Source organism: Temnothorax americanus, unplaced genomic scaffold (genome assembly GCF_048541705.1).
Source record: "Temnothorax americanus isolate GAGA-0224 unplaced genomic scaffold, ASM4854170v1 Scaffold38, whole genome shotgun sequence".
Taxonomy (NCBI): Eukaryota; Metazoa; Arthropoda; class Insecta; order Hymenoptera; family Formicidae; genus Temnothorax; species Temnothorax americanus.
The window spans coordinates 434,571-458,727 of record NW_027509526.1 but is presented as its reverse complement, the minus strand read 5'-3'; the positions used below and the strand labels follow the sequence as shown (position 1 = coordinate 458,727).

General features: G+C 33.3%; 2 protein-coding genes across 3 annotated transcripts in view; both read right to left on the bottom strand.

The window, feature by feature from the left end:
- The window catches only part of LOC143902167 (E3 ubiquitin-protein ligase rnf146-like), a 250,938-nt gene that overhangs the window by 113,871 nt on the left and 112,910 nt on the right, over positions 1-24,157 (bottom strand). The window lies entirely within an intron of this gene.
- Positions 829-23,228, bottom strand: LOC143902069 (transmembrane reductase CYB561D2). 2 transcript variants are annotated; one of them, XM_077414772.1, is made up of 4 exons: positions 23,060-23,228; positions 13,548-13,604; positions 5,632-5,890; positions 829-1,683 (listed from the first exon to the last, which is right to left on the bottom strand). In XM_077414772.1, the coding sequence occupies exons 3-4, from the start codon at positions 5,884-5,886 to the stop codon at positions 1,165-1,167; spliced, it is 774 nt and encodes a 257-aa protein (XP_077270898.1). In that variant the 5' UTR covers positions 5,887-5,890; positions 13,548-13,604; positions 23,060-23,228; the 3' UTR covers positions 829-1,164. The 2 variants fall into 2 exon arrangements, with proteins under 2 accessions (XP_077270898.1, XP_077270897.1); XM_077414771.1 differs by lacking the exon at positions 13,548-13,604 and having other exon boundaries at positions 830-1,683; positions 23,060-23,218.

The window sequence follows — 24,157 nt, the reverse complement described above, 5'->3', positions numbered from 1 at the left end:
TTTATACTTTTTTATAACATAAAATCATAAATATACTTCTCTATACCAACTATTCTCCGCTTAAAAAAAAAAGACTATTCTATTTATTCTATTTACTATTTTATTTATCAACGATTCACTGTATTACATGACTTTCCTTCGTTCATACTTACCCTATTTCCACATACATATTGGTCTTCCAATACTCAAAATAATTGCTATATTTTTCAAACTTTTTTTTGTTAATAACTTTTTAACGAATAATGACCGAGAGCTAAAACCTTTTGAAGGTCATTCAAAAGGGTGACTTTGACAACATATATCAAGGTCAAGGTCATCAGAATGTGGTCCCTTATACTGCATAATTACCCAAATAACTATGAAAGGTCGAAGATAACAAATATCAACCAGTAGATATTCGACATCCATCATTCACCAACGCATACACATCAAATCAACTTCGATTCGACTAATCATTTCTAGCTGGTTGTAATAAACTCTCACAGCTTTAAATCGCATCAATATATCAATCACTACATGTGTACGAATTTCTCAGATTACAATATTACTATAAAACTATTATTGATGCATCTGTGAGTTTTTCGTAAAAAAACATATTTATTCAGTTACTAAAATAATTTGTTGTAATAAAAAAACCAATTGGAAAAGCGCAATGCAATATCGCGATCCATTTTATAAATAACCTAGATGTAGAGAGTTAAATATAAGAATATTTATTTCTAAAGAGATATGCTTTTAAGATTTCATTATTTTACATACATATATATTAAAGTTTTGTCCAAAATTCAGATCTTTATTAATATATAAATGTTTTTACATATATATAACTTTTGAAATACTTTTTGTACTCCCAAATCTCCAGATTTAAGGTGATATTTTAAAGTATTATTTTAAATATCATGTGTTCTATCTATATATATAATATCTAATACAGATTTTTTTTTAATATATTATATGTACTAATGTTTATTTAACTAGCATTCTTATATAATTAGCATATGTGAGATTATATACATATTTTATCAAAAAATTGCATAACAAAATGTTGTTTTTTTGTGACAAGTTAGTAATTTTTTATATTATTTTAACTAGAAGTAAATAACAAAAATAAATTACGCGCTATATAATTTCTTAGAAAAAGATTCTGGCCAACATTCTTATGTATCAAGTAGAGGAGTAAACTGGTTTTAGGCAATCGATGGCTTGCCTATAGAGAGAGACGAGCGCGCCTCTTAACGATAATATCGTGATCAGTACTGTGAGAACAAGTAGAGTATCGTCGGCGTACTTCAGTTCCGTTGCACGGTATACCCAGGATTTTTCGTAGCCGTAACATTGCGAGACCATACCGATGACAAAGCCAGCGATGCCCAGAAAATTGTGAAAGAACTTCGTGGTTACCGGACGCATGTACTTGCGAAGTTTCCACGCGATCCATACTGGATATCCGAAGACAGTCATCACGCAGACGATGACCAGTGATGCAAGACCCGTAATACCGTGGATTGAGACAAAGTGTACCAATTTGACGTTGTACATCACGCCCATGCCGACCAAATTCAGAATAAGTCCGATGGCTTGTAAAATCCAGTGAAAATGTTTGTTGGCGCGACGCGACAAAGAAGAGGTCAGCACGTTGTCACTCGCCAGGACGACAATGGCCTCCGACATCAACAGGACGTACTGAAAGGATATGAGATCGATTCGTGAACGATTCGTGGGGAGAAGTTTGGGTAGTCGATTGGCTAAGTAGTTAGAAGTTCTTTGGCTATCTTACTTGGTCTAAACTTTCCCAAAGGGAGGAGACCCAGTTGTCGTTCGATACGTGATCGCAACGCGAAGGGGCAAATAGTCTAATTTGAGTTTTGGGCTTTACCAAAACTTAATTATGACATCTGTTTTAATGTAATATCTTGCTACATTGTACGTAGTAACAAAGAAATAAATATGAGTGTATTTCTTGTCACTTTCAATTTAATCTGATTATATACGATTGAACAATTTTTATAAATTATATTTTCTACTTTAATGCAAACGTTTCTAGTAAAATTGAGAAGTAAATTTTTAAAGCATGTTTCAAAAAAATTACTAAAATTTTGTACTGTAATTATGTATTTCGTATTATAATTCACAAAGAAACAAATAATAGAGGAGACCGGGACGAAATCGTCACCGGAGCGGAGTCGTCATTGCAATTATCTCGAAATTTGTATGTTGTGTAAACTCGCCATTAATACTGTAAACGCGGCTTATGGTGCCCACGTGACCAACAGAGTTTAGTGAGGTCATGTGCCATGTTGTGATTCTTATCAAGGCAAACGGGTTTTCGGAGGTCAAAAGTTAAATTTTTTGCGCGTCAAAAATTTGTAATATCTTAAATATTATTGTGTCTCCGAATCCCAAAGTAAGTGATTCTAAAGAGTAAGTAATGCATGCTGAACACGAATCTAGTGAAGTTCTTTTATTTTCATTGATTTCTAATATTTTATGAACGACCAAACTTGAAACTTGGGTCGGGAGCAAAGTCGTCACCAAGCCATATTATATAGGCTTCCAGCAAAAATCAAAGTCAAAGAAGCAGCAGTGATCGGATTCCGGCGAGGACTTGGATAATATGTATAACTGCGTGTGCTCAGAGATGACAGAATAGAGCTGACAAAAAACGTGCGAGCGTAGGGCACATAAGTGTGTGCTTTTCTTGTAATTATTTTCCGTCATCGTGTTTTTAATTAATGTTTCCATTTTTCTACTAAAAAATAATTAATAAAATGTATCCTATTATTTTTAATGATTGGAATTATGAATTTTCATTTAAAATTTAGTCCGAGAATATGGAGTGACGACTCCGCCCCGGCAATTTTAAGGAAAACCGTCTGTAATACCGGCTTTTTTTCTTAGCACTAATCTTTTAATTGGCTTTATAGAAATGCAAAATTCTTGTCTAGAATTAAAGTATGCATCAAAATTTAGGTCATGGAATTTGTATCAAAAACGAGAAAAAATTAGTATTTTTGTTATATATTTTTTGGTATACGTGACGACAATATTTGCTTTGTACAAAAATTCCACAATAAATATCCACAAAATTAGACCGGCATGACCTAGGGACAACATTTAAGAACAATATCGTGCAATTGGATCTAAGATTGAAAGCCTAGAAAAAAAGATTAGTTTAAATAAACTTTTATATGTGCAAAAGCACATTCAGGTTGACATTGCGTGTAGCGAGAGATGGCGCAGCAATCGAAGCAAGGACAAATATGCCTCTCGTTAGACAAGGACAGATATAGATATATGACATAGAAAACAGGATTAGAAATTTTGACTTCAGCTTTCACTTTAGGATCCCCTCAACATTTCAATTTTTGCAATTTTGTTGTTTTCACTCTATACCATTTGAACAAAGCGACGTAGACCAAAAATATCCGTATAAATTTTGTAGCCAAAAGTTCACTTTTTACAATGGTATACCATTTTTTACTACAATTATTTGTCTCGTTGTTAAAAATTGGCACCGAAAAAATAGTAACGGCTTCGCCCCGGTCTCCCCTATTCAGCATTTTTTAAATATACAAATATATTTGTAGAGTATAAAATATTGTAAAACTTTGTCAATGTCGATTAATTCAGATTAATGTTTTGTTGCTCTTATAAAAAAGTAGTTCGATACATTTGTACACACATTTATAAATAAAGTTAATTTGATAAGATAGAATTGTATAACTGATACGACTATAGTTTAAGGAAAAATATAATCCACACAATGAGTTTTTTTTAGCAGCATTGTGCGTATTTATATTGGTAAATTACATAATAAAAGAAAACATTCAAATTGTAGAGAAAACCATAAGAAAATTATAGTGAAAGCTATTATTTTTATAAAATGTTTATGATCGAACATCATTATTTTGTCATTATTTTTGCTTCCTCATAGAGGAAGCTTTGTAATGGTGAAAAAATTTTTTTTCGAGATTTTGATGGAAATAGGTTTAGAATGTTCTAAAATATCGAAAAATCATATTAGTAAAAAATGTCCGGAAGTATGTATGTATGTGTGTGTGTGTGTGTGTGTGTACGGATTTTTGTACACGCATCTACTTCTACAATTTTTTAGATACCAGTTTGAATTTTTGCACACAAATAGAGTATTATAGAAAGTATGTCCTCCTCAAATTTTATTGAAATCGGTCTACCGGTATAGATTTTATGCAGATTTTCCTTTTTTTGAAAAATGTGTTTTACGCTGCCGCTTTCTCAATATTTGAGATAGCGATTTATTTTTAATTTTATTATATTTTCCAGTTTTTTTTTCTACCCCTATATTTCATATATAATTCATTAAAATTTGATTGATCAGATCTCGTATTACACACATTTGAAATTTCGAAGAATTTGTACATACATAGAAGCTTTATAAAACTTGATCTGATCAACCAAATTTTAACCAATTATATATGAAATAGGGGTAGAAAAAAGACTGGAAAATATAATAGAATTAAAAATAAATCGCTATCTCAAATATTTATAATATCGGGCTGATTTTTTTTATCGATAAAGTATTGTTTTAGTTTTTAAGTGGACAAGTATTTTTAGTATTTTTTAGTGAATGTATATAATTATTTACGCAGTCCCCAAAAGAGTTAAGTGTGAAATCAGAACCTTTGCTAACAAAGCTTCCTCTATGAGGAAGCCAAAACAAATAAATACCGATAATTATACCTCGAATAAAATAAAAACTTGCACACTTAGGAACTATGAGGAAGCAATGTGCAAGTTTCTACTTGCACAATTAAAAACTACGAGGAAACAATGTGCAAGTTTCTACTTGTTTATATGTATGTACATAGGCTATTTTTTATATCATATATTACATCATATAACATGTAAAATTAGAAAACAAGCGATATATTGTAAAAAAGAACAAGCATGGACAAAGTACATTTTTTATTAAATTAAACGTTAATAGATGTTTTGATATAGATTACTAAATAATTAAATTAAAATTAATTATTGTGATTGATTTATGGCTCAAGGCTAAAGCAAAATTTAATATATTTCTAAAAATATACCATATCTGTGTATATCTGGGTACTTACATATACCATAAACAAAACAACACAAATTAAAGAATACAAAATTTTATAATTTCAAAACTTTCGAATAGAATAATATTACTTGTAATATGAGAAAAATATACTTTTATAAATCCTCTCTGTTTCACATATAATTTAAATAAAAGTTATTTTGTTATTAAATTTGTACAATAAGCAGACATTTCAATTTTGTACATAATAACAATAAATATAAGATTGCTGTATATGTAGCTATTGTCAATTTTCAATCATATCTTTCTATCTAGAAAATTTTTTTTATGAAGCTATATTCTATGTTCATCTACAAAAGTATTTTAATTAATCCAAATAATACTCGTAGAAAATTCCAGCAAAAAAAAACGCTACAAAGTTTGCCTTGACGCTTTTGATTACTAGGGCCTGTGAGAGTATTGGGTCGCCTATACTACTATATGCAGCGTAACATAGTTTTACTAATTACTAATTAATTTGTATATTAATTTATGAGTTACGATATTTTAAAATAAACGAGAAAGGAAAACGAACGTGGAATACTTACACCGATAGTGCAGAGGATTACGTGTACATTTGTTACGGAATATTCCTTCGCTGCGTGATACACAAGGTATACCGTCACCAATGCAATCAATATATGGTTAATCGTGTCCAATGCAGAGACAAATATGCGTTGAGCAGTGCAATCCGGCCCCTTATTCCCGGAACTTACGATTCTTTCAGTAGAATTGATACGCGGTAATCCTGGTTTAGATCCTGTCGATTGGAGTTGGAATTTGCCATTGTTTTTATCCGCCATTGTTCTGTAATATACACCGATTTATTATTGGTATTATAATCAATAGTCGGTCAAAGGGATTTATACCGTCTAGAATTATATTTCTGATTTTTCATGTTCTATTTCAATGTGATAACATGGATCAGATAAGCAAATTATTAATCCAAATTAAATAGTTATATAATCGATATTGATACAAATACATATTTAACTATTGTACCTTTATTTATTTATTAATATATTTTTAACCACAACCATATTATTTAATTATTAAAAATAAATATGACAATTATTTTTTGTTTTATTTGTAAAACGTATAGTATATAAGTTATAAATACATGTTTTGTTATTTAATTAATATTTAAATTAAAATTAATAAATTTTTATAATATATCTAACTTCTAACGAGTCATAAAACATGATAGCGCATATTAAAATATATTTGTAGAAACACTAAATCAATACAAAATTTATTATAAATATTTTACATTTATATATATATATATATATATATATATATATATAAATGTAAAATATTTATAATGTTTTTGCTGTTAACAGACATGACATTTATAGGCTAATATTACATTTTATATATATATATATATATATATATATATACATTTACATAAATGTAAATATATATATATATATATATATATATATATAATGTAATATTTGCCTATAAATGTCATGTCTGTTAACAACATTATAATGCATCTCCACTTTAGTGCATTAGTTAATTATGCTATTACCTAATACACACGCTTCCTGTGGTTTGGAGCGGATTAATGAGACACAATTATTACATCGAACGTCAATGAATGATACTTTTTATTCGGTATAACGCAGAGAACAATACAGATATAACTGAACAAAACAGAAAGTTTAATAAAAAAATGCAACTTTAAGAAGTTAAAAATGATAAAAAGAAATAGCCAATTGGAAGATGTAGAACCCTAGAATATTGTCCCTAAGCAATAAGGCAGCAAACTCAAACGGTGTGAATTCTAAATTCCATCATCTCCACTAGAATTCGCATCAATTGAGGAACGTATCCCAAAGCTGCTTATAAGCTGACGATGTAGTGGTTGCGCCAATGCTTTCGTCATTATGTCAGCCAGCAACAGATCCGTGGGTGCGCGGATCCGTGGTTGACCCTTATTTTCTCAGCCTCAATTTTCTCACGGATGATGTGATGCTTGGTATCTATATGCTTAGTGCGAGGCTTGTATCCACTGGTCATTAAGAAATTGATTGCCTCTTTATTATCACAAAGAAGCTTGGATAGCACCTTTCTCAGGATTAGGACAGACTTCTCGTACTAACCTTTATAGCCATAATGCTTTTGGGATTCCGAAGTTAATGTCATATACTTGGCTTCGTTGACGATCTCGCTTTATTCGTATCTCTAGACAATTATATTTAACTTTGCTTAAGTTCTTCAACTTGAATTTTTCTTTGAGCTTCTCCTTAATAAAGCGTTTTTGCTTTTGATTATTGCTAAGAATCAGCACATTATCTACATATATCACGACGATTAAAAAGTTTTCAATTTGATTTCTTTGATATACACACGAGTCCGCCATTGATTTTTTATTTTAAATTAAAGGTTGATTCTCATTAACCGGTTAAGTCACGGTCCGGTCACGATACGATAAAAAATTGTTGCCATTAGACTTGTCAGCGCCTTATTATCAACTTTCTTGTTTCAACAGCGACTTCCTTATTTTAATCAGTAAACTACTTTCTTTAACCTAAGGCTGCGATCCACTTGATGCTAGAAATGTTTTGGAGCGTTCTTCTTCTCCTTCTTTCTTCATTGAAAGAAAAAAGAAGAGGAATGCTTCGAAGCATTTGTAGCGTCAAATGGACCGCAGCCTTATACACTGTTGGAAAATTTGTGTTAAATATAACATAAATCACATGTCCCAAATCACGGTCCACTCAAATTTTTATGTTAATTTAACATAATATGGATGTGTTAAATGGTAACACTGATACTATGTTAAAATATTTCAACAGAAAGGAAATGTAATTATGATCGTAATTTGAGGTTCATTATATGTACAATTAACATAATTTTTATGTTGAAGTTAAGATTGTAAGATAAAATCAACACTTTTTTTCTGTAAATTTTTATTCTCACTTCTGTTATAGAGTAAAATCAACATGCTTTTTCAGTAAATTTTAACACATTTAATAAATACATTTAAATTGTGTTACCTTAATATATATATATGGGGCATTCTCCGTGAAATCAGACACCCCCTCTGTCCAAAAATTGGAGTCACCTAAAAAATTTTTTCGGGGCTCATTTTATAGCTACACATATGTAGTTTTAGTAGAGCTGCGGCCTTTTGAAAAATCAACATGGCGGACCCCAATATGGTGGCCGAAGTCTGCGGGTAACGAGGTACGACAGATGAAATGGTTACTTGGAAGTTATAGACTGTCATAGAAAAATGTGTTAATGTGTTTATTTAGTAGTTAGCATTGAATCCATGGAAAAAATAAATTTTTAGTTTGTCCAAAACCAATATGGCGGCCAAATTATCCGTGAAATGCTAAAAAATAACTATTTCGTTCTTTAAAACGTACAAACTGCGTTCAATTTTCATGAAAATTTATATCATAATACATTTTAAGATGTTGATCATAAATTAACAATTGGGATGTCGTATTTGAATATAACGAAACCCAATATGGCGGCTGTATATTCGAAAAATGTTAAAAAATAATGACGTCGATATTCAATCTGTCTCTCTTGCCTTCACTGGCCGGACAATCTGTTTCTCCTGCCTTCACTGGCCGGACAATCTATTTCTCCTGCCTTCACTGGCCGAACAATCTGTCTCTCCTGCCTTCACTGGTCGGACAATCTGTCTCTCCTGCCTTCACTGGCCGGACAGTCTGTCTCTCCTGCCTTCACTGGCCGGACAATCTGTCTCTCCTGCCTTCACTGGCCGGACAATCTATTTCTCCTGCCTTCACTGGCCGGACAATCTGTCTCTCCTGCCTTCACTGGCCGGACAGTCTGTCTCTCCTGCCTTCACTGGCTGGACAGTCTGTCTCTCTTGCCTTCACTGGCCGGACAATCTGTTTCTCCTGCCTTCACTGGCCGGACAATCTATTTCTCCTGCCTTCACTGGCCGGACAATCTGTCTCTCTTGCCTTCACTGGCCGGACAGTCTGTCTCTCCTGCCTTCACTGGCCGGACAATCTGTCTCTCCTGCCTTCACTGGCTGGACAGTCTGTCTCTCTCGCCTTCACTGGCCGGACAATCTGTTTCTCCTGCCTTCACTGGCCGGACAATCTATTTCTCCTGCCTTCACTGGCCGGACAATCTGTCTCTCCTGCCTTCACTGGCCGGACAGTCTGTCTCTCCTGCCTTCACTGGCCGGACAATCTGCCTCTCCTGCCTCACTGGCTGGACAGTCTCTCTCTCTTGACTTCACTGGTTCGAAAAACTACCTGTCTTGCCTTCACTTACTTATTCAATGTCAAAATAGAGAAAAAGTTCATATTTTGTCGACCAGTGTAACCAGAAATGTACTTAAGTTAACAAATGAGATGATTTTTTATCGGTTTATGGACTTATTCAGATACTAAGGCATATATGCCGTATCTCGTAAACTAGATCTGATAGACCACAAATCTGACGGTATACTTGGATTCTGCACCTCACAATTACCTAGGAACACTTAACAAATCGCAAGCAACAAAATGTGTAATTGGAAAGAGTTTGTATGATTTGAATATCGACGTCATTCGTTTTTAACATTTTTGGAATATACAGCCGCCATATTGGGTTTCGTTATATTCAAATACGACGTCCCAATTGTTAATTTATGATCAATATCTTAAAATGTATCATGATATAAATTTTCATGAAAATTGAACGCAGTTTGTACGTTTTAAAGAACGAAATAGTTATTTTTTAGCATTTCACGGATAATTTGGCCGCCATATTGGTTTTGGACAAACTAAAAATTTATTTTTTCCATGGATTCAATGCTAACTACTAAATAAACACATTAACACATTTTTCTATGACAGTCTATAACTTCCAAGTAACGATTTCATCTGTCGTACCTCGTTACCCGCAGACTTCGGCCACCATATTGGGGTCCGCCATGTTGATTTTTCAAAAGGCCGCAGCTCTACTAAAACTACATATGTGTAGCTATAAAATGAGCCCCGAAAGAACTTTTTAGGTGACTCCAATTTTTGGACAGAGGGGGTGTCTGATTTCACGGAGAATGCCCCATATATATATATTTTTTAAATTATTTTAATAATTTTACATTTTAAATTTGTTAAGTTTAATTAACATAGCAGGCATATGTTAAATCTACACATGTATGTGTTGATTATATTTTACATAAAAATTTTAACAAGGACCTTGTTTAACAAAACTACAAAAATTTTTCAACAGACAAATATCTTACTGTCTTGATCTATTACTAGGATTTTAATTATATTTCTTCGTCTAGGTCTCCCTAAAGAAATGCAGTTAACATCTAACAATAAGTGATAAATGCCCAAATTGTACCTTGCAGCGAGTCAGAAAAGGTGCCTGAGAGAGTTGTATCTTATTATTACCATTATGCGTAGGTTTCTTCGTATTCTAATTCTTTCTTCTGTGCGCATCCTTTCACAATCAAACGCGTCTTATATCGCACGACGTCACTATTGAAAGAGATGAGTTTCTTTTACTCTTAAAGATCCATTTGGCTTTCTTATTCAGAGGAAGAACTGCCGCTTCCTATATGTGATTTTCTTCATGTGACCGCAATTTTGGTAATCAAGGCTTCCTCAATTGACAATGGATCTGTCCCAAGAAACTCTTCAACTTATTATTAATAACTATTAGTAAGTAAAGAAGTCATCCATTCTTTTTTTTCCTTTGAAGATCTTTTTGGTATTTGTGATTGCTGCGGTGGGATTCCATCATCTTCCTCCTCGTCGTTTTCCGCGAATGACTGTAATGCGCGGAAAACTGTTTCTGCGCTTTCACTTTCAATCGTAAATCCTGTGATTCATTTACCGGTCCAGTTTCTGCTTCATCTTCGTCCGGAGTTTCCATAACTGGAAGAAACTTTGACTCTCGCTCCTGTAAATTTCCGGAACTATCAACCTTTTTGTGAACTGGATCATGACGCAGCTGCTCCTCAGCGAAAATAACGTGTTTCTTTTTGAATAATTTTCTGAGGTGTATAAGATTTATACAAACAATAATTTTGCTATCTTTGCAGTAGCCTACAAGAACTTGATATTTTTTTTGTCCGCATTTTTGTCTCAAAGCCTTCGAAATGTGGACATGAGCTTTGCTATTCTCAGATGGCGGAGATCTGGTTTCTTTCTACTCCATGATGATTCCTCCGGGGTCATGTTGGATTATAGCGCCTTTATAAGTAATCTATTAAGAAGATATAGCCGTTAAAACCGTTTCTTTCCAGAATTTTTTAGATTGATTTTAAAAAGTCGGCACCGAGCTTTTTCGACAATGGTCCGATTATAGCGTTCCGCCACACTATTTTGTTCGGGGGTGCGGGGTACCGTCGTCTGATGTCTGACTCCTTTTTCTTTCAGGAAACTCATCAAGTTATCATTTATGTATTCCTTGCCATTGTCGGTCCGCAAAGTTCGAATATTACTTTCCGTTTACTTTTCTACGAGCTTCTTGAAATTTCAGAATATCTCTGGAAACTGATTTTTGTTTTTTAGCGTATAAAGGAAAATTTGTTTCGAATAATCGTCAATCGGCGTCAAGAAATATTACGCTCCTCCAATCGATGCCGTCTCTATCGGAGCACATAGATCCGAATAAACTAGCTCCAAGATACTTTTAGCTCAATTACCTGAATTCCCAAAAAGAAGTTTTGCCTGCTCTTCTTCTATAGGCAAGTTACGCAAGGCCTTACTGATTTCTTCTTTATACTTTAATCCTCTGACTAGACCTTTTACGTAGTGAATCCATTGCTTTGGAATGCAAGTGGCCTAATCTTTTGTGCTATAGGTCGGCGTATTGTACAGTTGATGCTAGTTTAACTTTTGCCAACGGTTGATCTAGTTTATACATTACATCCCGTAGGATAACGTTGCCGTTGCGACCAGTTGCCTAGTAGCATCTCTTATTTGACACCCTTGTTTGTTGAATGTTACCGAGAGTCCTTTTTTTACAATTTTACTGACTGAAAGCAGATTCGAGGTTAGTTTAGGAACATAGAGAAACTCCGTTATTTTTACATTCCTCTTCGTATTGCTGGCGAGAACGTTATTAACTTGTGCCCATCGCTTCTACTGACATTCTCTCATTGTTGGCCACAATAATTTGAGAATTAAACGGAGTTTTGGAAAACATATTACACGGATCTTTAAACATATGTGTGTGGATGTCATGTACCGGAGTCGATATATCAATCCGTAAAATTTGATTACCTGCGATAAGAGCGCTGTAAAGAAAGTAGAGTCCGTCTCTTTCTTCGATGACTTAGATTCTTAATGTGCCGCTTTGTTTGCCTTTGCTGCGAGAGTTTTTCGCGAAGTGACTATATTTATTGTACTTATAACATCTTGGTCCTTTGAAGTACTTGTCTTGTTCTAAGGTTTTACTTGCAGTGCTGTGCCACCTGCAGCCGATGTGCGACAAACATCGTCCTTTACTTCTTGAAATAATTTTATTTTCGGTGATAGGCGTATTTGGGTTTTCAATGCCCATAATCATAGGCTTATATTCATCTGGCAAACTCGCAAGGAGTAGTGTATCTAACCAAGTAGCAGTATGAGGTCTAAAGACGTCTTAACGTTTTATCGACATTAGAGACGTTATTAAGACGTTATTAATACGTTATTTGACGTCACTCTGCTATTTGGGTACCCACTCATCTTTGATCTCAAAACACATCCCGTTCAGCTTGTGCGACGTTGATATGATTTTCGTGACATATATTCCACTACGGACGCGTAATTTTCCAATCGTGTAGTTACTAGCGCGTGTAGTAAGCCTACCTTTCTTGACAGTCCCAAATCCTCATAAATTTATCTTAGTTTATCCCAAGCCTTTTTAGCGTTTACTGTGTCTTGGACATGCATGTAAATAGACATATCAACAGATAGTATGATCTTTGCTCTCGTACACCTGACTTTTGCCTCATCGGCAATCGATCCTGTGACGCATCCCCATAAATCCTCGTGTTCGAGGTACGTCTTCATGACGAACTACCACGTACTATAGTTCTCTTTACCGAGCAATTTTTCTATCGGCGGTAAACCGATACTCACGTTTGATTGTGCTATGATACAGCCTTCCTTTATTAGATTAACACGTTCTTTGTGAACAATGTATCGTTTGATCACGACAGATTATTCTTCTTACTTTTTAAGAAATTCGCATTTTTATCGATATCCGGACGTTATACAGGGCCCATAACCTGTAGTTTAGGACGGACTAACGAGATACAATTATTATATTATTCATTAGCAATATAATAATTGTGTCTCGTTATCCGTCCCGAACTACATTGCATGGTAGCAGAGCATTGCTTATGATCCACGGACTTCTGCTACCATGTGGTTCGCGATTAATAAGACATAATTATCATATCGAATACTAATGTAAAAATTTAGAGTCGTAAGACTAATTAGGTATTGATAGAAGATCGGAGAGATTAACTTACAAAGTGGAGCAGTCGTGGGGTAGCAACTTAAGGAGGTTCTACAGATAATGGATGTATCTAAAAATAGGAAAAAATTTCATGGACGTATAAATTGAGATGCAAGAAAATTAGTGCTCAAAAAATTTTAGCATCGGTTATCGTGTAAAAATTTGCAAAAATAAATTTTGAAATCACAGTTTTTAACGTGAGCTCTCATGGCAGAGGAGTTCCTGGAGACAGGAAACGAGATATTAATTATATAAAGGCGATCTACCAGATATTCAAAAAACGGAGCTCTTATAGATCTTAATCTAAGCTTTTTAGAAATATCGAGAAAAACAAGGGTTACTGCGTAAAACTTTGTGATATTGGCTATTGAAACAAACCAGCATATCACAGTTCACGTAGCGTGCTTCAAATAACAAAGGAGATTTGACAACGTCGCAGCGACTGCACCCGCGCGAAAAGTGTACAACCAGTACAGCACCACAGTATGACAGCACCTCAAACTCAAGCACCTAACCTTTACGAGCGCTTACGGAGAAGTACTTGATCTAGAATTATGTGAAATAAGAAATAACCACGGTCAATAGTACATAAATTTTTCTTGTAAAAAAATTTGGCGCTGTTAGACCTCAAAATTTTAAATAAATAAATAAACTTATTCTATACTTCAGTATTATATTACTCCCATCGCATTCTTCTCTGAATTATTTTTATTTATTGTTGTCCTTATTTATTCAAAATGTCGAGGTCTAACAGCGCCAAATTTTTTTACTAGAAAAATTTATGTATTTTAATAAAATATTTTTATTTTGAACTTTTACCTCTGTAATTCTTTGTGATTAAATGTTTTATTCTATTGAAAAATACATATATAAACTTTATATTTAAATACAAATTGTATTCCTTCGTTGGATTAAATATTTTAATAAAATATTTGTATTTTGTACTGTTACCTCTGTAATTCTTTGTGACCATTAAAAAATACACATGTAAACTTTGTATTTAAATATCTTGTATTTCCTTGTTAAATTTAAATAAAATTTTTATCTTATAAAATTGTTATCATACATTCTTTTCTAATTGACACAATGTAAAGATTTTTCAAAGTAGTGCAACAATTATTTTTTGAGGCAATATACATGTTCCCTCTGTAATTGGCGCTCTAATTTAAAGAGATATCATTTCTTTTTTGTAATGGTAATAGATCACTTGAAGCGCGACTCTTCTTTTTGATAAGGTAACATAATTTTGTGACGTGTATCACTTGGGTTATAATTTTTCGGAAATAAAGACATTACTGCTTAGATTTTTTCGAAATTTTTCGAGATATAAAGATCTACCACTTGTTACTTAGGTTTTTTCGAGGTATAATACTACCACTTTCTTTTTTTTTAGGTAACAACATATACACTACTATACGTGTACTTGGCGCCTTTTTTTTTCCTTTTTTTAAAAAAGGTAATTTTGAGCGTATATCACGCCTTTTTGTAGTATATTACGCATTTTATAAACAGTATGTACAGGATAAAGCTATTTGGAGGTATAATACTACCACTTTGTTTTTTTCGAGGTAACAACATAACAGGGTAACAACATAATACATATACACTACTATGCGTGTACTTGGCGCTCTTTTTTACCTTTTTTTTAAAAAGGTAATTTTGTACGATATCATGCCTTTTTGTAGTGTTACGCATCTTAATCTTATAAACAATAAATCTTATAATTTTATAAACAGTATATAATACAAGGTATGAAGCTAAAAGTGTTACGGACTATTATTTCTAAAAAAAAACAACAATTTAATATTTTGCTTAGTTTTTTTTAAATAATAATTTGTAACCCTTTTAGTTGTAAACCTTGTATATATTTTTCAATTTCAACATAAAACATAATCGCAATAAAGCATGATTAATGTTAATAAGTCGTTAACTGTAAAATTCTTTATTTGTTTTTATTTGCGTGTCTTACTGAATGTTGTTCGCAACTGTATATGTACCGATATCTTCAGGTTTCGATATTTTTGATAATTACTTTTACGTCAGACATAATTTTAATTCATCCAATTTTTATTATGTCTAGACATAATTTTCGTCCAATTTTTATTATGTCTAGACATAATTTTAATTTAGCGATTTTTATTATGTCATGACATAACTTTAATTCTGCCGCTAAGGAAATTTTAAGTCGATTCTCATGAATCAAGCTTGAATTCAATGTCTAGGTGTCCCAGGTTGCCGATGACGAGGTCCACATAGTGCGCTCTATAGTTTTCGGTGTCCAGGTGTATTAATACCTTGAATTCGATGGCCACGTGTTTCAAGTTGCCGATGACGAAGTCCACATAGTGCGCTTCGTAGTTTTCGGTGTCTACATGTATTAATACCTCGAATTCGATATCTACGTGTCCTACATTGGGTGCGTTCAGTCGATACTCCGCTAGCCTAGCAATCGTGAGCAGTCGCTCGTTTTCGCTCGTTTCCTCTCTTTTGACCTAATGGATTAAAAGGAGAGGAAACGAGCGAAAACGAGCGACTGCTCACGATTGCTATAGGCTAGCGGAGTATCGGCTGAACGCACCCATTCAGATTTAAAGTTATTAATACACCTAGACACCAAAAACTATGAAGCGCACTATGTGGACCTCGTCATCGGCAACCCGGAACACGTAGACATCGAATTCAAGGTATTATTACACCTAGACACCGAAAACTACAGAGCGCGCTATCTGGACCTCGTCATCAGCAACCTGGGACACCTAGACATAAATTTCACGGTATTAATACACGTAGACACCGAAAACTACGGAGCGCACTATGTGGACCTCGTCATCGGCAACCTGGGACACCTAGACATCGAATTCAACGTACGATTACACCTGGACACCGAAAATTATGAAGCGCACTATCTGGATCCCGTCATCGGCAACCTGGGATACGTGGACATCGAATCCAAGGTATTAATACACGTAGACACCGAAAACTACGGAGCGCACTATGTGGACCTTGTCATCGGCAACCTGGGACACCTAGACATCGAATTCAACGTGCGATTACACCTGGACACCGAAAACTATAAAGCGCACTATCTGGATCTCGTCATCGGCAACCTGGGACACGTGAACATCGAATTCGAGGTATTATTACACCTAGACACCGAAAACTACGGAGCGCGATATCTGGACCTCGTCATCAGCAACCTGGGACACCTAGACATCAATTAAGGTATTAATACACGTAGACACCAAAAACTACGGAGCGCACTATGTGGACCTCGTCATCGGCAACCTGGGATACCTAAACATCGAATTCAAGGTATTAATACACGTAGACACCGAAAACTACGGAACTCTCTATCTAGACATCGTCATCGGCAACCTGGAACACCTAGACATCGCATTCAACGTACAATTACACCTGGACACCGAAAACTATGAAGCGCACTATCTGGTCCTCGTCATCGGCAACCTGGGATACCTAAACATCGAATTCAAGCTTGATTCATAAGAATCGACTTAAAAATTCCCTAGCGGCACTTTCTGCCAAGCGTAGAGAATCTTCTTTTCCGTCAATATATATTATTTATATATATACCTAATTTTTACCTAAATAGAAATCTTCCTCCTGACCGATAAGTCTATCGACCTAATTTCGAAATACGCGCGCGATATCGAAACTGGCGATACCTGCGCCGCCAGCGTCAAAAAAAGTGAAAGTGACGTTTCTGATTATGACGTCATCATATATCGGCGTTAGGAGGAAGTATCTTAATAAAAAATTTTCACATTTGGACTTTGCGTCGCAATATCTCCGCTCGTAGGGCACGTAGCGGAATATTATAAGGGAAACCCCCCCCCCCTAATTGGACCCTAAGCTATCGATCAAACCTACTTAGAACTTGATCCGTTCACTCGTTATCGAGATCTCAACATCTCGTATACTCGCCACCCGTCGCGTCGCGTAAAAGAGTCACGGTCGGTCTCGCTCCACGTGTACTTGGCGCGAGACACTACCGTGTCTCTTGATCAATCGACCTTTTATAATTATTATAAATTTATAAACTACTTATAAAAATCAATGGGAACATTATCATTATTAATAATTTTTATTTAGATAAAATGTGTAGGAAAAATCATAATGTATTTTATCAAGTTTTATGTGAGTTGTATTATTGACTAACGATGTCACTTTAGAGCCACCTTTTAATGTCTCTAACCCCGTGTGCTTTTATCAGTTTTCATATTATTTTTAAAAGATGTTACAAATTTCTTAATACGTTCGCTGTGCTCTCCGCGATTAAGTTGTAGTTTTTTTTATACATTTGCATAAAATAAACATTGATGAAATTCTACTTTTTATTACTCAGAATACATTTACGTTATTAAATGATCTTTTCTTGTCCATTTAGTAAAGTATCTGTGTAAATATCTATTATTTGTGATAATTTATGTTACCTAAAGTAAACTTATGTATTTCGGGGCACAACGGGGCATTAGTCCATGGGGCATAATGCCTTGTGTTCTTAAAATCTTCTATTTTTTTCATACGCTATCAGTAAATACCTACGTTGTGCAATATTGATGCCAAAGATTATTAAATCAAATTTCGATTTTAATTTATATTTTAATAAGAAAAATGTATACTGCAATAAGAAAAGTGTTATTAATAAACAATTATTATTAATTAAAAGTGTAATAATACATTCCTATATATATATTGCGTGTTCTAATAAATCACTTTTTTAAGAAGTTTTTACATTAATGAACAAGTTTTGTGAGGTATCCCATTATGTCCCGCATAAAATGCATAGTAAAGAAAACTCACGCTTTCAATAAAACAATAATTTGGTCCTTTTAAACTATTCTTTCGTAGTAAAACTGTTTTTCTTGTAGTAAATAAATATTTCAAAGAATATTGTAGTGCAAGACCAAGTTTATTTATTTATTTTTAATACGTTTTTTAAACTTATTTAAATCTTAGTGTTTCCGCATTATGTCCTAGGTTCCTCTAGAGTTTTTATGATACACATTATGGTGTCATAAAAGAGACTTAAAGACTGCATTTTATAACATGTAAAAATATTTATAGTGTAAAATTTTGCTCACTACCTATCAGATAAAGCGTGAGACATGTTGTATAATGCGGTATCTACTTCGGATATAGCTCGATTTCAAATATATGTATCCATGCATTTTCTGTTCTTTTCTCCATTATTTATTCTTTCTTTCTCGGGGTGTGTGTATACGCGAACGTGTGTACGTGTGTGCGTGTGTGCGTGTGAGCACATGCATAAGATTTGTTTCAAATCATTTAGGTGGATTGAGAATTTGTTCCATGATGTATCTTTTTATCTGACATTTCCGCAACTTATATGAATTATATAGGGATCAGATAACTTATACATTATATTTTTATGTATATTATGTGTTAAATAATTAATTTTTCTATCCCATACGCATTAGGTAAAATTTTAACGGAAATCTTTTTTAATTGATGGAAGCTTACTGACCTATGGCTCGTGAGTAGAACACTATTGTACGAATAGATATTGTGCTAACAAAATATTTTTCTCAAGACATTATCATTAAGGCATCAAGTATTATATAATATTGATTGTAAGTATGAATCAATTTTGCGCTATTACAACGCAATATATTGCTATATACTCGATAAGTAAGTCAACAAATTTATACAAGATACGTTATATAATATTTTTATTCGTGTAACTCTTTACAATCTTTACACATTTCAATTCTTAGTATTGAGATCTGATTTTCGAAGATTATTTTGTGTGTCTACGTATTAGCGAGTAAATACCTAAAGTGATATGTGTTTTTTGTCTTATCTCTATTTTATTTTTCATTAGAATTGAAATTAATAATATTGAATTAATAATATTGAATAATGTTTAAAGGAATAAATTGTAAATTATTTTGAATAAGCAAACACACAAAAAGATATTAAATACATATTGTTATTAAAATTCTGCTACAATAATATTTAATAAGTAGGTATTTACTGTAAGTATTTAACGTACAGTACCTATAAATGTTTAACATAGTATAAATATTCATAAGTACATCCGTTAAATACGTATAAATATTAATTAAACTTTAATAATGCAAATAATAATTGATATTGTTTTCGACATGTCTCAATACAAAATGATCGTGATTTGTACTAATGTATTTAAATTTAAAGTTCACGATTTAAGATACACAAATATGTATACTATACACATGTTTCGATGACTAATACTACTTTAATAATTTGTGGAAACAGCATTGCTTAAAAATATCGTAATAAATTTTTATCTGCGATTGTATCTTAACTTTTATCAAACGCTCTCATGCGGAATTTATTAATTGTCAAACGTACAAAATTCGTCATCCATAATTATACTACAGACGAAAATATCCTTGAAATTCCTATACAAGCTCCTACTGATGCGCAAAATCTGTTTACGCGGATGGGTAATCCTTGTAAATGATAAGAAGGAGTTACAAAGCTGGGTTTTCCTCTAGCCGATTACAAGCTTTGGCGCTACTACAAGAAAACGGGTTAGCTCTATAGGCAACCTTTAAAATTGAATGCGCGTCGGAAAAAAAACAAAAATCAATCCATATGTGCTGAAAGCAGAAAATAGGCAGTTTATTCAAACGGGATTACGAGGTCACATGTATTGCTTCTTCGATCCATTTGGTCCGAACTTATTTAATTATTAAAATGTTTTTCTCACAATATCAGTCCAGTTTAAAAAATTAGATATTAATTTCATATAGATATGTTATTAATCTGCCTAATTTCCATGGTCTTCAAATATTAGCAACTAGAGTTTTGGTTAAGATTTTTTAATTCTCTTTTAAAATATTATCAAGAAAAGACAGAAAATTAGAAGAACGTAAAAACATTATACATATTTGTATATTCTAAAAATAAAGATAATTTTTTAAACAAATTGCAAAATATTAAATTATATAGGTATATAATCGACGTACATCTGTAGAATATGTTACATTATTACAATATATATTTATAATAAAATTAAAATTTAAAGTCACAAAATACATATTCAACAATATACGAAAGCAAGTTATTTTTCTGAACACAACATATAAAATAAAAAAATAAGAAATATGCACTGTTGGAAAATTTTTGTAGTTTTGTTAAAAAAGATCCTTGTTAAAATTTTTGTGTAAAATAATCAACATATACATGTGTAGATTTAACATATGCCTGCTATGTTAATTGAACTTAACAAATTTAAAATAAAAAATTTTTAAAATAATTTAAAAAATATGTGTTAAAGTGTGTGTAACACAATTTGAATGTATTTATTAAATGTGTTAAAATTTACAGAAAAAGAATGTTGATTTTACTCTATAACAAAAATGGGAATAAAAATTTACAGAAAAAAAGTGTTGATTTTATCTTACAATCTTAACTTCAACATAAAAGTTATGTTAATTGTACACATAATTAACCTCAATTTACGATCAGAATTACATTTCCTTTTTGTTGAAATATTTTAACATAGTAGGGGAGACCGGGGCTATTCGTAACACTGCTGAAATTTTGTCGCGGGCCTAACTTTAAAATGCTTGCCGCTAGAAACCTGTAATATCAATCACAGATGTCTTTTAATGTCCTCTATGTACCAACGGAATGGCATTTGCGTGTCAACCATTTTTCTCTCTCAGTGACAGAAAATCTGATTTCAAGTGCTCAAAGCAAAATTTTTCAAATCCCGAAAATTTGTTTTCTCGCCGAATAAAATAATAAGAGATCCGAAACGGTAAGTTGTATTCAGTCACTCGATTTCACTAACAATAAGCATAATGCATGAGTAGATTATATGATATTCTTTCTTATCTGTAAGTCACGGATTATGAATGAGGAAAAACTACGCCGGGGCATTTTTCGTGACACGAGCAATTGGGGCAACCAAAAAAACCACGGATAAGCGTTCAAAGGAAGAACCAGTTTGCAGAAGCCGTGAACGCTTTCGAGAAGTGGTTCCTCGTAATCGAATGTGAGCGATTAGAGCGATTAATGGAACAGGCGTTACTTTTTTCTTCATAATTTTTTATACATATAATATGTAAATTCTGACAAATAAAGGCTTTTTCAAAGTATAAAGTAGATAAAAGATGCAAAAACGAAAGAAATCCATATAGTTTGTTCAATCAGAGAAAGTGTTACGCATTACCCCATGGCCTGTCACGAATTACCCTGACCCCGGGGCAATTCGTGACACATGACACAGCGATACATTTCTTGATATATTTCGAGACTTGTGCGAGAGAAAAACCTATATTTTTTTTTATTTTAAATTAGAGAGATGGACGATTACATCGCACTAACAAAAAATTTTTAAACATTTATACGAAACAAGAAAAAAATTTGAAATAAAAATGTGTCACGAATAGTTTCGGTCTCCCCTATCGGTGTTACCATTTAACACATCCATGTTATGTTAAATTAACACAAAAATTTGAGTGGACCGTTTGGGACATGTGATTTTGTTACATTTAACACAAATTTTCCAACAATGTGTGTGCATGCGTGCGCGTGTGTGAGTTACCTTCAGCAAATTGTACAATTATTAATATTTATCTACTATTAATATTTATCTGCTTTAACCAAAAAATCAATTATAATGCAATGCTATTACATCATAATCTATCAAGGAAGATTGAAGTTGACAAATAAAATACACTATAGTTCCTCTGTCCACTGGGAGATGGGTAAATGCCAAAACTGCAACATGTCCACGCGGTCTATTTTGTACGTAAGGTAAGTCCATTTTTTCGTATCTTCTTTTTATTATTTTATTTCCGTCCCGAAACTGCCTACGATGAAATCGCGAGCTTATTCGTTCGTAAACCATTATTCCTTGAATGTTTCGACGTTCTTGAACATAAATCACTTTGAAATATCGACGGAGGAAAAACGTAGGTATTTCGTAATGTTTTGCAGAATTTGTATGCCGTAAATTGTAAGTACTATCTTTCTTTGTGAGAGTAAATTTAATGAACTTATAGAGAGAGACGTACGCGCTGTTAAATATTAAAGGATAAAATTTAAATCAATACTTTGAGCTTGATAACATTTTGTTATTTTTAACTACCATTTGTGACGAAGTTTATTATTTTAACATAAAATAGAGTATTGTTTTAACTCCATTGGTTTAGTTAAATTAACATTGTTTTAGTTAAATTAACGACATATTGAGGAGCAGTGGCGACCTATAGGAATGTTTAAAAGTGACTCAAATTGAGTCATTGAGCGTGATAATTTGACACTATTTTAAACAGTATAGCATCTATAAAAAAGTAAGCATCAAAAGTGCATATTGTGGCATATCAAGACATATGCCAAAATTTGCGCATTTGCACTTGATCTCACTGGAAATTAATTTTACATTTTTATATTTGATTAAAACTCACTGTTTGTAATACTTATTAACGATTATTAGTCCCAACTTAAACGAAGATAAGAGAAAGAAAGATAATGTGTGTCACTTACGTAGGTTAACGCCGCAAACGCATACGCAAATAGTACTTTCGTAACTGACTGTCTCGAGCGACACAGACCGGCAATTGTTTACGAAGAAAACTGCACCGCGCGAACTTTTTCCTCGTAATATATGCCAGCGACCGCGCGACGCGAGCGATTAATGTGGATGGTGCGCGGGGGATCAGTTCGTGAGTGAAGTCCTATGAGCCGAGATCGATGTTGAAGGCGACTGTCGTAAGATTGAGCTCGCGTTAGTCGACAGAATCTTAAGTAAGCGGAAAAGAATACGGGATGTCCCCAGCGAGATTTTTGTCTAGCGAGCGCGCTCCGTGCCTGATAAGCGCGCGGATGCTTGCCGCATTCACGTGACCGCGTTTTCATTAATAAGACGAATGCGGCACGTATTGGATATTATCAGATGCCTTCTAAGACGTGCTAACGACACTCTGACTTTTATCGCGATCACGTAAGCTTTATGAGCGGCCAGCGGCTAAAGATGTACAAATAAAACGGAGATAGATTAAACCAACACAACCGAGGATATAATCAGCGGACCAACTCAAAAGCATTCAAAGGCTCGTCGGGTACATTTATGTCCGTTGCAGATCTTGGTGCTCTCGTGCATTAACCGGCACCGTCAGAATTATACGAATTTTCATATGTCTGAATGTATAAAGATTCCATATCTTTAGAGCTCATCGATTTATACTTTATAAGGTGAAACTCAGTAGAAAATGATCTATATAAATACTTATCTTTTTTACAAAACGGTACAAAAAGGGCGCCAAATGTATGCGCCTGTCTATCTACAAAAAGTATGATATCAGAAACTGGCACTAAGTAGAAATAAATCTTGGAAAAAAACTGTTGTATATTAAAAAAAAAATAATAAAAATTATTTAATGCAAAAGACGCTGCTACATCAAATAACTTAATTATATAATATATTAATATTATTTATAATGTATTTTTAATACATAATATTAATATATAATATAAATAATAATAATATATAATATTAAATTAAATCATATTATGTCTATCCCATACACTCTGTAAAAGTCGAAGGGCGAAATATAATTCAAAACGAGTGAAATGCAAGTGTAA

Coding starts and splice junctions, on each gene's coding strand:
- LOC143902069 (XM_077414772.1), bottom strand. CDS start 5,886: ATGGCGGATAAAAACAATGGCAAATTCCAACTCCAATCGACAGGATCT. Junction 1,684..5,631: donor TAATCCTCTGCACTATCGGT/GTAAGTATTCCA, acceptor ATATCCTTTCAG/TACGTCCTGTTGATGTCGGA.